General features: G+C 39.4%; 4 protein-coding genes across 8 annotated transcripts in view; 2 read left to right on the top strand and 2 right to left on the bottom strand.

The window, feature by feature from the left end:
• The window catches only part of LOC109129322 (wound-induced basic protein-like), a 10,276-nt gene extending 2,087 nt beyond the window's left edge, over positions 1 to 8,189 (bottom strand). Inside the window, exons 1-2 of one of the 2 annotated variants that reach the window (XM_019237261.1) lie at positions 7,976 to 8,189; positions 7,669 to 7,853 (exon numbers count right to left, since the gene is read on the bottom strand). In XM_019237261.1, the coding sequence (XP_019092806.1) occupies positions 7,784 to 7,853; positions 7,976 to 8,046 (141 nt within the window). In that variant the 5' untranslated portion in view covers positions 8,047 to 8,189 and the 3' untranslated portion in view covers positions 7,669 to 7,783. Of the gene's footprint in view, positions 1 to 7,668; positions 7,854 to 7,975 lie in introns of those variants that run through there. The other variant, XR_002035590.1, reaches the window with a different exon arrangement.
• LOC104744910 (FHA domain-containing protein FHA2) lies at positions 8,310 to 9,958 on the bottom strand. 2 transcript variants are annotated; one of them, XM_010466038.2, is made up of 3 exons: positions 9,307 to 9,953; positions 8,991 to 9,148; positions 8,310 to 8,692 (listed from the first exon to the last, which is right to left on the bottom strand). In XM_010466038.2, exons 1-3 carry the CDS (start codon positions 9,893 to 9,895, stop codon positions 8,483 to 8,485), a joined length of 957 nt encoding a protein of 318 aa, XP_010464340.1. In that variant the 5' UTR covers positions 9,896 to 9,953; the 3' UTR covers positions 8,310 to 8,482. The 2 variants fall into 2 exon arrangements, with proteins under 2 accessions (XP_010464340.1, XP_010464341.1); XM_010466039.2 differs by having other exon boundaries at positions 8,613 to 8,728; positions 9,089 to 9,148; positions 9,307 to 9,958.
• Positions 10,092 to 11,721, top strand: LOC104744906 (dolichol-phosphate mannosyltransferase subunit 3-like). Of its 2 annotated transcripts, XM_019237001.1 has the most exons (4): positions 10,092 to 10,180; positions 11,028 to 11,133; positions 11,220 to 11,327; positions 11,471 to 11,721. In XM_019237001.1, exons 2-4 carry the CDS (start codon positions 11,032 to 11,034, stop codon positions 11,528 to 11,530), a joined length of 270 nt encoding a protein of 89 aa, XP_019092546.1. In that variant the 5' UTR covers positions 10,092 to 10,180; positions 11,028 to 11,031; the 3' UTR covers positions 11,531 to 11,721. The 2 variants fall into 2 exon arrangements, with proteins under 2 accessions (XP_019092546.1, XP_019092545.1); XM_019237000.1 differs by having other exon boundaries at positions 10,115 to 11,133.
• Positions 12,477 to 15,299, top strand: part of LOC104744905 — a 7,983-nt gene continuing 5,160 nt past the window's right edge. The window contains exons 1-2 of one of the 2 annotated variants that reach the window (XM_010466031.2): positions 12,477 to 12,739; positions 13,178 to 14,042. In XM_010466031.2, coding sequence (XP_010464333.1) covers positions 12,477 to 12,739; positions 13,178 to 14,042 — 1,128 coding nt within the window. Of the gene's footprint in view, positions 12,740 to 13,177; positions 14,715 to 15,299 lie in introns of those variants that run through there. The other variant, XM_010466033.2, reaches the window with a different exon arrangement.

The raw sequence follows: 15,299 nt of genomic DNA, 5'->3' as shown, positions 1-15,299 counted from the left end.
GATGCGTATGACGGTTGCACTAAGGGTGAACAAAGTGTAGGAGACCATCGAACCAGGAGAAGACGACATAGACAAAAACGATATGGCTAAAGCTCTTCTATTCCAATCGATTCCTGAAAGTTTGCTCCTGCAAGTTGGCAATCTCAAGACTTCCAAGGGAGTTTGGGATGCAATAAAAACTAGGCACATCGGAGCTGAGAGGGTTAAGGAGGCAAGGCTTCAAACATTGATTGCTGAGTTTGATAGAATCAAGATGAAAGAATCAGATACAATAGATGATTTTGTCGGAAGACTTTCTGAATTATCCACAAAAAGTGCAGCTTTAGGAGAAGACATTGGAGAACCAAAGCTTGTTAAGAAGTTTCTTAACAGTCTACCACGGAGGAAATACATTCATATCGTTGCTGCACTAGAACAGGTGCTTGATTTAAACACCACATCGTTTGAAGATATTATTGGTCGCCTTAAAGCCTATGAAGAAAGAATCAGTGGTGAAGAAGAAGCTCAACTTGAAGACCAGGAGAAACTTATGTATGTCAATTCGGATCATCAACCATATCAAGAGAGTTATAGTGTAGGAAGAGGTAGAGGCAGAGGACAAGGAGGTAGGTTCTATGGTCGCGGAAGAGGACGTGGAGGACGTGGTCGTTACAACGAGAATTTTAGAACAGAGAGAGATGCATCTAAAATAACCTGCTACCGTTGTGATAAGTTAGGACACTATGCATCTATTGTCCTGATAGACTACTTAAACTGCAGGAAGCAACAGAGAATGTTGAAGAGGACACACAAACAGCCGATGCATTGATGATGCACGAAGTAGTCTACCTCAATGAGCGTAAGGTGATCCCAAGCAAGTTTGAAACTCATATTGATGGTGATGATGTGTGGTACTTAGACAATGGGGCTAGTAACCACATGACTGGTAATCGCTCCTATTTCTCCAAGCTTGATAAGACAGTAACAGGGAAGGTTAGGTTTGGAGATGACTCTCGCATAGATATAAAAGGCAAAGGTTCAATTTTGTTTGTGACCAAGAATGGTGATTGCAAAGTTTTAGCTGATGTCTATTTTATACCTAGTCTGAAGAGCAACATCTTGAGCCTTGGACAGGCTACGGAGTCCGGCTGTGATATTCGTATGCGTGGTGACACTTTAACATTGTGTGATCAGGAGGGTCGACTTTTAGTGAAAACTACAAGGTCTAAAAATTGTCTGTACAAGGTTCCTATGGTAACAGAGAATTCTAGATGCTTACAGCTTATAACTACGAGTATTTCAAGCAAGTGGCACTCACGTCTAGGGCATATTGGGAGTGACAGCTTGAAGACAATGGTCAAACAGAATCTTGTGTCAGGGATGCCAAACCTCGAGGTTGAAAAAGAAGTTTGTGCTTCTTGTTTATTTGGAAAACAGGCTAGAAGAGTCTTTCCAAGCTCAACATCTTTTCGAGCAACACATATACTGGAGCTTGTACATGGAGATTTGTGTGGTCCGATCACCCTATCTACACTGGCTGGAAACCGATACGTGTTCGTACTGATTGATGAGTGTTCAAGATATATGTGGTCGTTTCTCTTGAAAGAGAAAAGCGAAGCTTTCTGCAAATTTAAGAACTTCAAGACAGTTGTTGAGCAAGAGACAGGTATGAAAATCAAAATGTTTCGAACTGACAGAGGTGGTGAGTTTCTATCTCTAGAATTTCAACGTTTTTGTGAAGAAACCGGGATCAAGCGACAACTAACCGCACCATATACACCACAGCAGAACGGTGTAGTAGAAAGAAGAAATCGAACCATGATGGAGATGACCAGAAGCCTGTTAAAACATATGAACATGCCTAATTATCTGTGGGGAGAAGCTATTAGACATACTACTTATCTGTTAAACAGAGTGTTTACAAGAGCACTTGTTAATCAGACTCCATACGAAGCATTCAAGGGTAAGAGGCCAAATGTGGAACATCTTCGAGTATTTGGTTGCTTATGCTATGCCAAAACTGAAAATCAACACTTAAAGAAGCTTGATGATAGAACCAGAATGCTTGTTCATTTAGGAACGGAGCCAGGGTCAAAGGCTTACCGTCTGTTGGATCCGGTGAATCGTAAGATAACTGTGAGTAGGGATGTTGTCTTCGATGAGGAGAAGAGTTGCAGATGGAATAACTCTGGTAATGAAGCTGTTAATGACTCAGGAACCTTCAGTCTCACTTTTGGTGATTTTGGAAATAATGGCTTAAGAGAAGAAAGACATCACGAAGAAACAGAGGAAGTGAATGAACAAAGTCAAAGTAGCGATAAAGAAGTGGAAGAAGATGAGCTCCCAGAAACTGAGGTTTCAGATCTAGAGACAATTGAGGGATCAGAGGATCAAGTTCAAAGGGAACATGAATTGCGGAGGTCAACGAGAGTGATAAAGAAACCAAGCTATCTGCAGGATTTTGTTCTGTTTGCAGAAACAGAGACTGAACGCCTATTGATGGCACTCGATGAAGAACCATGGGATTTCAAGGAAGCTATGTGTGAAAAGGTTTGGTTACAAGCATGTGATGAAGAAATCTCATCGATCAACAAAAAAACACTTGGATTTTGGTGGATCTTCCGTCTAAGGCCAAGCCGATTGGAGTTAAGTGGGTTTTTAAGATCAAGCGTAACTCTGATGGAAGCATAAATAAGTACAAGGCTCGGCTTGTGGCAAAGGGTTATGTGCAGCGTCATGGGATAGATTTTGACGAAGTTTTTGCTCCTGTAGCTCGCATTGAAACAATTCGTTTCATCATTGCTTTAGCAGCCACAAACGGATGGGAGATACATCACCTTGATGTGAAAACGGCGTTTCTTCATGGTGAGCTGAAGGAGGATGTTTATGTCAGCCAACCAGAGGGTTTTGTCATTCCAGGAAGCGAAAACAAGGTCTACAAGCTGAATAAGGCATTATATGGCCTCAGACAAGCACCTAGAGCTTGGAATAATAAGCTGAATGAGATTCTAAAGGAGCTTGGTTTCGTAAAATGTTCTAAGGAGCCCTCTATGTTTTATAAGCAAGAGAAGGGTCATTGTCTTCTTGTGGTGGTGTACGTCGATGATCTTCTTGTTACTGGTTCAAGTCGTGAAGTGATTCTTGAGTTTAAAAGGAGAATGGGGTTAAAGTTTGATATGAGCGACCTTGGTAAATTAAGTTACTATCTCGGTATCGAAGTTTCTCAAACAGATTCTGGTATTACTCTGAAGCAAGAAAGATATGCAGTCAAGATTCTGGAAGAAGCAGGTATGGGGGAGTGTAATGCAGTTCAAATACCAATGGATTTTGGTGTTAAGTTCTCCAAGGCTCAAGCTGAGAAAAGTATTGATGTGAAGGAGTATCGTAGAAAGATTGGCTGTCTTCGGTACTGATCTTTCTTACTCTGTTGGTGTTTTAAGTCGGTACATGCATGATCCTAAGGAGTCTCATGGAGCTGCATTAAAGCAACTATTGAGATATTTGCAGGGAACTCGATCGTATGGTCTTGTGTATAAGCGAGGGCAGAATACTCGTTTGATTGGGTTCAGTGACAGTAGTCACAATGTGGATGAAGATGACGGTAGAAGCACGGGAGGTCATGTTTTCTATCTTAATGAAAGTCCCATTACTTGGTGTTCTCAGAAGCTTGATACGGTGGCATTATCTTCATGTGAGGCTGAATTTATGGCTGCCACTGAGGCTGCAAAGCAAGCAATCTGGTTACAAGAAGTTCTGAGTGAAGTTACTGGAAAACCGTGTGAGAAGGTCTTGATCTTACTGGACAACAAGTCAGCGATCGCTCTCACTAGGAACCCTGTTTTCCATGGCCGCAGTAAGCATATTCACAAGAGGTATCATTTTATACGTGAGTGTGTGGATAATGAACAGGTTGAAGTGGAGCACATTTCTGGTGAAGAGCAAAAGGCTGACATCCTTACCAAAGCTCTTGGTAGGATTAAGTTTAAGGAGATGAGAGATCTCCTAGGAGTTCAAGAAGTTTCAGAAGGAGTCTTCAAGCTTGTGGGGGAGAATGTTGGCACAAACTTGAAGATAACTTAGGTTAGAAGTAAGACTTATCCAAACCGAGTTATGGTTCAAGGATAAGGCTCTCAAAGTTTAGGAGTTATCTAAACAATATTGTGTTCCCATTGGGATTAGGATTTGTGTGTTCCTATATATGAAGCCGAGTCATGGCAAAACAAATGTAAGGTTGAGAGCTTGAGAAGTTTAAGTTTTGAGTCAATTTCTTAAACTAATAAAGAGAGATTATTCTTTATATTCTTTAGTTTCTGCAACCTATATTCTATAGGTTTTTCTAAGAACAATGAAAGAACTAAATTATTGTATTAGATGCTTGATGCATACAATGGATAAGTTTCTCCATTATTTATACTCTTTGATAGATTACAGAATATATTAACTTTCCTTATAACTAGAGCTAAAATATAGAAAGTTGCTCCTTCTTCTTCAAGTCGGTCCTCAGGCAAACTGGGAAATCGGTCATCGGGTGAACTGGGAAGTCGGCTTCTTCATCTTCGTTGATGGGCATCCTTCTTCCGAACAAGCTTCTAATAAACATTGAATTGGGTCCTTAACCGAATTTCCGGTTAAGTAATCAAATTATCTTTCTGATTTAGTTCGGTATGGTGGGGTGCTAAATCAAGCACCAACAACCGGTAACTTATTCCGTTAAACATAACAGATTATCTAACCAACCACGTCAACTGTTTTTTTTTTACTTATCCTTAGAATAAAACGGTCAACGGTTAGACGTAGACTCGTCTTAGCGCTGCTCAGTGGCAACAAATGTAAATATGGATATACTCCGAAATTGCATAAATAGAGGAACTCTGCGAGTGAAACAGAGAGAAAAGCCAAATAAAAAAAATAAAAAAAGTTCTCAGCGCGTTTCTCTCTCTCGCGCTCTTTGTATCTTCGAGAATAAACCCTAGAAACCGCCATTGAAGTGAGTGTCGCAAAGCTCGGAGCTACTCGTTGTTCAATCGCGTCTTCTTCACTACCACAAACCTCTCTCGCTACGATTTCACGTGAGTCTTCTTCTTCTTCTTCGAGTATCGAGTGAAACGTAAAAGACAATCTTTGCTTCTTCCTCCCATCTTCTTTTGTTCAAGATTTGACTTTTCTTTGGTTATATGCTTTTGCAATTTGATCTTTAGATTCAGATAATGTGCTATAATCTCAATCCGACTGAAGACATGGATCTTCCTCCTGCACCTGTACGAGTACGACATTCTGCTGAAGAGGTATACATAATCCAAACAACCTTTATGCTCTCTGTTCCATCGGATTTCATTTTCCCTATTGTCTCTGTGATTGTAAACTCTCTCTATTGAACGTACGTAGGTGGGGAATGCACTTGTAGAGCAGTACTATAACCACTTGAAAAACTTCCCGGACCATCTCCATCGGTTTTATAAAGATGTCAGTGAGATTACACGCCCTGGACCTGATGGAGTAATGCGTTCTGCTACCCTACCGGTTCGATACTTTTCTTGACTTGAGTCTGTTTTTTGGTGAAATCTCTTTTGTTCTGATACATACTGATTCCTAATCTTGGAGCAGGATATGCTTCAGGATCTTGATATACTATCTTCTGGAGGTTTCGATTCGGTTGAGGTAACCAGTGTCACGTCCCAAGACTCTCACAGTAGGTGTATCTTCGTGGATGTTCGTGGCGACATCACTTCGCGCGAGAGACCTCCAAGGAACTTCACACAAATTTTCTTTCTTGCTCCCCAAGTAAACGGCTACTTTGTTTATAGTGACATGTTCAAGTTTCTTGACATATCCGAGGCTAATGATGCAGCCATTCCTTCTGCTAATGCTGGTGAGTAACAACAGTTCAATTACAAGCAAGCTGCCTTTCATATTTTGCTGGCAAGGAAGTGCCTTTATCTATCTTCATAACTTTTTGTTTGTTTGTTTACCAGCGGTAACTGAGGGTAAAGCCATTTGCATTAAAAATCTTCCTCCATATACAACCATTGCCTCACTTGAGGAAGAGTTTATGCAGTTTGGAGAAATCAGAAGAGGTGGAATTGAAATTAGGTGGAAAAGGGTAAATATGTTAACTAATCTACTAACAAGCATCTTTGGAGCCCTTCTTCATGGGGTAAACAAAAACACTTATCTGTTTGGTTTCTCGTTGTTAAAGGACTTTTCTTATGGCTTCGTGGAGTTTAAGGAAGAAAATGCCGCCCAGAAGGCAATAGAGGTAAACGCTTTTGGACCTAGAGACACTTGTTTAGCATTTGGTCTGACTACAGAATTGCAGAACTGTCTACTTTGGTTTTGATAATTTTGGCATGAATCTTATCCAGGCGTCTCCTATAATGTTTGGTGGCAATAGAGTTTACGTGGAAAGGAAGCGACCTGACTATATGAGTGAGTTTGTGGGAGTATTATTTAGTCTCTGTCTACTATCAAAGAATTGTGCTGAAGGCTCGGTCGGTTTTTGTTTGGTTGAGAATCAGGTTACTGGGAAACTCCATCCTCTGGACCAGGAAACATACGCAGAAGCGTGGAAATGAGAGGAACAGAAGCTCCTGGTAATAATGGAGGTAACGAAGTTGCAGATGAATCACTGAGAGTTTCTGAACCAACGGATGGTACTGGAAATCAAGAGTCTCAAGGTAAGGAAATACCTTTGATTTGTTTTTGGTATTTCTTTGAGTTGCAGATGGATGAATCACTCTATTTTTAACCTTTTTTTTTTGTTGTGTGTATCTATCAGAGTTATATGACAGTTTTGGAATTTACGTTAGAAATCTTCCTCCAAATGCAACCATTGACTGGTTGGTGTATGTATTCTCGCGGTTTGGACCAGTTAGAAGAGGAGATGTTAGAGTTTATAACCCTGGGGATTTGGTAAGTGTTAAAACGAAATCTAGTAACAAGCATATTTTTTTTTGAACCCTTCTTCTTCTTCTTAATGGAAACACTAACTTGTGTGTGTACATGTATGAATATGGTAGTACAATTGGTATGGATTTTTGAGGTTTGTGGAAGCAGATGCTGCCGAGAGGGCAATAGAGGTACGTACTTTGGACCGGGACCATTTTGTCTGACTCGTGGGGATTCAAGTTGATCTCTTGAGATGCCATAATTGGGTTGCACAAGCGTTAGATTGATTTTTTGATAATGCTGGCATGAATCTTATCCAGGCGTCTCCTATATGGATTGATGGGCGAAGAATTCAAGTGAAGAAGATGTATCATAGGGGAGTGCAGCATCACAACTGATTCTGACTAGTTATGTAGATATAAGCTGGACTGGAAGTCACATTCCTATCTGGTTACAGTTATAGGAACCCCTCTTTTTACCAACAGACTCTTCTGTTTTGGTTATTGGTAGTAGTGGCAACAACGTTCATAGATAGATATTTTGGATTCAAAGAATGGCTTCTTTGTGAATGCTTTACTTTTTGGTGTTTTTTTTGGATTTCTGCAATTGGATTCGAAGAAACTGGTTATGGTTATGGTTATGGTTATGCTTAATAGATAAAGTTACTTACTTGGTGAGTAGATAAACAACCGAGAGGTATTTGTCGAACCTTTGAGTAGTTGGTATTAATGGTCAGAGATACTAGTTAAAGCTTTTTAACGAGAATTATGGAATTCGACTCGAAAGAAATTGGCCACAAATCAATAACACAAACAAGCCGGATTTCAAAGGAAAGAAACTTAAATTTTCATTGATGATCCTTAAAACTTAAATATCAGAAGAGGTAAAAGCAAAATTACAAGCAGATCTACTAATCTATTCATTCATTCATAACAGGTTTGTTGTCGCTAGCTTTGGGCTTCTGTTCTCTTGGCTTGTCGTCACCTTTCCTGATTTAACATATAAAGATGATGTGAATAAAGAGGAAGAAGAACAATATACATCAACAGATCTATAGGAACAACATCGATCATTTCATATTTAGGATCAGACAAGACATTTTTTTTGTTACCTTTTGTCGGAGGAGCCACCCTTTTGGCTCAGAAAGGATCTGAAAAGAACAGAGTTCACATCATAGATCATCTTCACTCAACAACTATCTCGTATGCTTCGATCACAGATTTTTTTTGCTTTTTCGATCAAATCTCAGAATTTAGCTTCAATGGATGGCTGCAACAGAACTGATGATAACCCTAAAAGTCTCCACATTTCAACTCTTTTATATTGTCTGGATACACAAACGTACTTGAGCCATTTAGTGTCATTCTCTGTCTGGGCCTTTTTCTCTTTTATGGGCCTAGTTCAACAGATACAATACAACGATTTCTGAATTGCATCCCCTACACTTCATTTCAAACGTTTTCTTTTAACTTTTTATCAAAGATGTTGGCGTTTTTAGTTCAAAAAACGACAGTGCGTGTTACTCATCAAGGTCAAATACATCTTACATATATATAACGTACCAAAGAAAAGAGAGAAAGCTTAATCCTCCAAGTCACACACTACTAAGGTCAAGTTATCATGAGAGTAGGGAAACGAGAGAAACAAATTCAAGTGTAACTCTTCCCTTAGATCTAGTGTTGATGACGAAATGCTCCGGATATTTCCTAAGCAGCATTAACAAACCGTACCATGGTTTACCCTTTGCTTCAGGGATAGCCCAGTCTTCTTGTGTCAGGTATCTTCTTACTCGACTGTGATGCCATAAGTTTCCATACTCCTTTAGTATCTGTCACACAGATCAACCCACTATCATGCATTAGCCATTTTACTGAATCACAATGAGCGTGACTAATAGTCTAATAGAGACATGCCTTAGTCACCAAATTTAGTTATTAAAAATCTGTGAGTAAATGACATACTTTTTAGACTTAAACACAAGTAAGAAGCACTATTCCATTAGAACACTGATAAGGACCTAACTTCACACTAATTCTCACCTAGAACTAGAAAACTATACAAGTCTGGTTTCAATGTACTACGTTCTGTATAAAAAGAAGGCAGAGAAAGTTGTAGCAAGAACTAACCACAGAATGAAGTTTTTCCATAGGCATCCAATCTCCCGGACCACACAAGTCTGAAAGCACAGTGGCAACAGATGATACAACATCTTTTTCTTCCAGAAGCAAAACTTGCTGATCATCAGCTTCACGGTCTATCTTTGCTCTTCCCTCTCTCTTCTTCTCTGGCACACATGAATGAAGCCGACAAAACATCATTCAATCAAAGTCTAAGAAGGTTCAATCAGCAGTTACTACAACTTTTACTCAAAAAGTCTCAAACAAGCATGATCTTATCAATTAAGCATCACAATCTGATCACACTATGAGAAATCTAGTTTACCTCCAGAAGCATATACTTCATGTCCATCTCTCCTTGTCTTCTTTCCACTCCCCCTAATCTCCTCTTCCTCATCATCTTCATCATCATCTTCATCCTCATACTCATAAACCTCTCTACTCCGGACACCCTTTTTACCCGATCCAGAACCAGGACCCGAATGATAATTATGGTACGGAACAACACTAGCCTGCCCTGAGACGTGGTGCCTAGGTCCTAACGGCCCACCCAGAATGCTCCGAACCGGTAAGAGAAAGTAGAACTCTTTGTCACCAATCTGCAAAAGGTCCTGTGAGTCGAGCTTGACGTTAGGGTTCCCAGGGAGATGAAGAACACCTTCAACGAGGCAGCCATTTTTGCCAAGAACCTCGAGAGAGAAGCGGCGTCGCGTGAAATCGTAAAAGATCCGAGCGTGGTTGCGAGAAATGTTCATCCCGCCGCCGAGTGATGAGAGATCAACGTCGACGGTCGATTTTTTAGAATTCCGGCCGAGCATAATGGAGTATGACTGCATATAGTACTCGAAATCTTCGCCTTGCAGCTTCGCAAATCCGACCTCCACATCGCTTCCACCTCCTATAGCCGTAGCCATGCCGTGGAAAAAAAATCCTCCGATTTGATCAAAGAGGAACAAGACTTGTCAAATTAGGGATTGCAATCGTAATAAGTAAGATCTGTTTGGAAACAGGTTTAGCTTATTCAAGGTCCACGTAGGATAATAATAATATTATTATAAGCTTATTTGGTTGTAATGACAATTATACCCATCGTACTAAGACCTGAAACAAAACCCTAACGACTGAATCGTTTCCTTTTTAAAACAGCCGAAAGGTTGAAACTTTGAGAGTAGTAGCGGCGAGATCTGTGAGTTTTAAAGGTTCGATCTTTGATTGAATAGTTTTATTTGCTGTAGGAGATAGGCTTGGTTTTATGTAACTTTTGGTAGTGGTGGTCTTTTCGTTTACAGATTCAGTATGTGTTTTAAGTTTCGTTTTATGGTTTTGATCGTTAAGTTGCCAAGTGATGATTGAAAAATTTGCGCAAGGGTTTTGAGTTTTGGATGATCGGAGGTTACTCTGATCTGAATGAACCGTGACAAAATCATTTTCTTACAATACATTCTGATGGCAGCTGATCAATGTTCAAATCTATCAAACTCATTCGATTTTTTTTGTATTGTTAGTTTAGAAGCTTGTTTTTGGGGGCTTCTAAAGAATTAGCCTATTATGTTTGGAAAATTTTCCTCATGTTTAGACATCATAATTCTGAGAAACTATGAGAAGTCATAAAAATCTGTTTTTTCTTATGATTCATGCTCTGCTAATCTTGCTCAAAGGGCTTTTTGAGCTCCTGACGCTTGTTTTATGTGATGGAATAACTGTGAAAAGTTTTTGTTTTCTATCCTCGTTTTGATGGTTTGGGCTGCATGATATGGATAATGGATCTATGAGCTACCAGGACTATGCTAGATTCTGGTCTGGACATAAGTTGCTATTGATGTGTGCTGTGGATTGGAATTAATGACTCTGTTATCTGAAGGAATCATTGAAGTCGTTCACTATTAAGATCTCATTTAGTTGCACCTTCTTACTTTCATTTTGAGATTTTATACTTTGTGACCGTCCTGAAAGATACATGGAATTATGGAAACGCTTTGACTTAGTTATGTTTACTGGTACCTATAACACTGCAATACTCAAATCTTACATAAGCTTTGTTTCAAGGACAATGAAACATGTGGTAAAGATTTTGAGTCTTTTGGTAGCTGTCTCTGCCTTTTGGATTGCTCTTTTGCAGGCTGCAATTATTCCACGAAGTCATACGTGGTTGGTGAGTAGAATGAGCATGTTGTTTTCATTTTTGCTTATTGCTTATTCTTAGTTAGCCCACATTAATAATGCGTTTCTTTGCACCAGCTACCGATATACTTTGTAGTTTCCCTTGGATGCTATGGTCTTTTAATGGTTGGAATCGGTCTAATGCAGTTCCCTACCTGTCCTAGAGAAGCAGTTCTATTGCAGCATGTACTTTCTTTACTCTTTTCTTTCTTTGTTTACCACTAATTCTTAAAGCATATCAAAAGGTTACATTAAGTTCTTGCGCTCCTTGTCTGTTCATAATGTTGGTTGTTTTCTAATTAGTTTTGGTGTTATCGCTTACTATGCAGGATATTACAGAGGCAAAAGACTTCTTAAGCGCTAATGGAGTAGATGTAAGATCGGATTGACACATAATGGTTTGCCTCGCTCCCTGACCATTAACCATCCCTAACCAGTGTACTTGGAGTCTTAGATAGTTCTTGGAAAGAATTCCCATTTTCATTATACTTAGTCGTTTTCTATTTTCTTGAGAGATGTACTTTGCGAATTGGATTTTTTTTTATACATATAATAGTATGAAGTATCTTAATGACAAAAATTACAAAGGATGTCTAATCTAAGTTGTGTGATTCCCACTACATGTATTGAAGTAAAAAGGTGGACTTAATAAAATTGACTTACAATATCTAAATCAATCTTAACTATTTCATGTTTTTGTAAACTAGATTTCTGAAAATGGAATTTTCGTTTTAATTGCATGTTAGTTACAGTGGTTGAAGTGAATGAATGACTACTAATCAATAATCATAATAAGCAAAAATATCCATCCATGTTCATCACATGGAACAAACAAGATCCTCCCTGACCTATCTGTCACTCAAGACTTTTCCTCTGTTTGCTTCTTCTTACAAAATGGCACACTTGACCCAAATAAAGAAACATTTTTCCCAAATTTAAAACAATATATTTTGAATTAAAAAAAGTAAAAAAGTAATGAAAGAAGAAGAAGTCCAGCTTAAAGAAACACATCTCTTTACTCATTTCACGTTTCCCCTGTCTTCTCGTTTCTCTCTCACTCTTGCCTCTTCTTGAGTTTTCTCCCTCTCTTCGGTCTTTCATTGAGACCAAATCCTCGGAGAAAGTTTGATGTTTTAACAGCACAAACAGACACAGACACATACATGTGTTGTGTCTCCATAATCCCATTATTATTATTATTAGCTCACCACCAATTCACACGCTTCTCTCCTAAATTCCAAACCTTTTTCAGATCCAACACTCTCCATAACCCCAAAAGAAGGGAATTTGAAACAAAACCCATCAAGGGTGAGAGATTAGTAGTATAGAGAGACAATGGGAGTGATATTTGACTCATGGTGCTTTTGCAAAGGAGTTGGCAAAAGTGAGAAGATGAAAGCTTCCATTTTTTCCGGCAAAGCTCCGGCTATGGCTCGTATCTCTGTCTCCGGACCAAATGGGGTTACTTCTGGAACTGGATTCCTCATTCACCGGAATCTTCTTCTCACCACTCACCTCAATCTCCCTTCCATCTCCGCCACTGAAACCGCCGAGGTCCGCCTTCAGAACGGTGTCGCCGCTGCTCTCTTCCCTCACAGGTCCTGGTCCTACCTCTCTCTCTTGAGTTAGGTTGTTATTGTGATTTTCCTGTATTGTCGGTTGCACGATCCGCGTCAATTTTGAATCAATGCGATAAAAAAAATTGGCTCTTCTTCAAATTTTATTTCAAAAATTAAAACCATAGCTTTTCGTCAGACCAAAAAGAACCTAAAGGAGAGAGCTTTATACTGTACTTATGTTATACGGTAATGATTCTGGATCTGTAGCTGAATTTGGTAAGTTTTAATTTAATAAACTTTTAAACCACAAAATTGATATTTCACCTTGTAAATTATTTGTTGCACATCATCAGATTCCCATCTTCTCATCTTTCCTCTAGGACAGTCTGAATTGTGGGTTGCTTGGTCAATGATGTTCTCTGTTCTTGAGCTATGAGAAATTGAATGTCATCTTTATTTGGTGTACCATTATTGCAGGTTTTTCATTACAAGTTCGGTTATTGATCTCACCATTGTTGGTTTAGACCTTGTTGATGGAGATTCAAATTCCCAGAGCCAAACTCAACAGCCACATTATTTGAAGACATGTTCCAAACCAAACCTGGATCTAGGAAGTGTGGTGTACCTCTTAGGCTATGCTACTCAGAATGAACTAAAGATCGGTGAGGGGAAGTTAGTGGTAGCTACTGACAATCTCATCAAACTCTCAACTGATGAAATGATATGGAGTCCTGGATCTGCTGGATTTGATGTTCACGGTAATCTCGCATTCATGATCTGTGATCCGAGGAAGCTTTCGACATCACCAGCCTCAAACTCGTCATCTTCCTCTTCGTCATTGAGAAAAGATAACAACAAGATGCAGTTTGGTATACCCATACCAGTTATCTGTGACTGGCTGAATCAGCATTGGGAAGGTAGCTTGGATGAACATACGACAAAACCAAAGTTGCCTCTCATTCGGTTGATGTCTTCTGGTCAGAAGAGCGAGCGTTCTTGTACTTCCTTCACCATGCGCAGTGTTTTCAAGCCAAACGACTCTGCTGATGTTGGAACACCATCTTCATCTAACACTAGAGATCAAATTCATCCCAGCTCTTCTATCACTGCGGAGGAAGAAAAAGAAGAAGAAACCTCAAAAACCAATCCTCAAGGCGGCAGAACTTCTACTCATGGGCAGGGTATCCCAACCCCTGAGATATATGAATCGCCAAAGTTGACTTCTGGTCCTTTAAGAAATGAGACAAGTCAAGTACACCTTTTGGATATCAACTTTCCTCCACGGATACCTAAAGCTATAGCCTTTCTGCCTCAGCTTAACTCTCTACAGGGTAACCACGAGGTGGAAGAGGCTGATATTGTCTCTGAAGGATCAGATGCGCAAATTGCTTCGACAGGTTCAGTAAACGGTGCTCTCAGTGAGGTCATCTCATGTTCACCGCCAGCAGCAGCTCACTATGTATATAACAATCATGGATACAGCAGCGAGGAAGAGACGATGTATTCTGCAGAAACAGCAGAAAGCCGAAACTACCCAACTCCACCAAGGAAAAGCGAGTTTCATCATGAGAGAGTTGGAAGGAGCCAAAGCTGTGTAAGCTCCAGCAGATGGGGAACTCCTCCGAAGAGTTTGAATGGTAGAAGAGAAATGCTGGAGAAACAGAGAAGCTTTGTCCATGGAAAGAAGATGCATTCACAAGGAGCAATGTCACAGAGGAGTAATGACTATTACAGCCCAACGGTCTCATCTATCATGAAGAAAAGGAATAATAGTTCAGAGCAACAGGTTTTCAAACCGGTACCTAGACCTAGAGCTGTTAGTTCTTCCCCAAGATGGGCGTTCTGAGACAGATACAGAGCAGAAAGAGCCACACCTTCATAGAAAGAGAGACATCTTTGTTTAAATTTAGATGTCTTTCATTCTTGTATAACCAATTTTATTTCAAACTCTTGTGCAGACATATTGAAGAGAACAAAACAAATAGAAAACATAGTCTTGAATGGTTTGGTTTAATCTCAGAGAGCAATCTGTGATTTTGAGTTCCTTAAAGTTCCAAATACTTTCGTTATTGCTATTGGACCACTGTCAGGGCTTGTTGTTTACTCAAGGCCATAGAGGAACAATCTAATGAGAATTTGCAGAAAATTATCATGAACAGTTAAACTAATGATCAACAAACATGGCTATGACTTTTGTGTGTGTGTGCTATGAACTGAACAGTCAATGATTTTTCTTAATACCATATAATAAGAAAAAAACTTATCACATAACTATTAGAGGAACCTGTGGACCAACAGAGTAATGTGCGGATGCCATTCACTGTCCTCTACTGAACGTGAGTGAGAAAATAACTGCCCATACTAGATGCTCATGATGTAGATAGAATACTTTCTTAAGATTCAACATTATCTCCACTAAAATTACTTAACAATCACTAAGCGATAAGGAACTACGCAGATAACGAAGATCACCAATCAATGATATTCATTAGAAAAGTAGGTCTTCCATAATTCCTAGATTAGATATCTCTCTTACAAAACATAACGATATCGACATGACAAACTACAATTGATGAATATCTCTTCATTGTTGGGGGAT

This window comes from Camelina sativa, chromosome 15 (genome assembly GCF_000633955.1).
Source record: "Camelina sativa cultivar DH55 chromosome 15, Cs, whole genome shotgun sequence".
NCBI lineage: Eukaryota > Viridiplantae > Streptophyta > Magnoliopsida > Brassicales > Brassicaceae > Camelina > Camelina sativa.
Note: the sequence above shows the minus strand (reverse complement) of the source record. Positions and strands in the feature narration are given on the sequence as shown.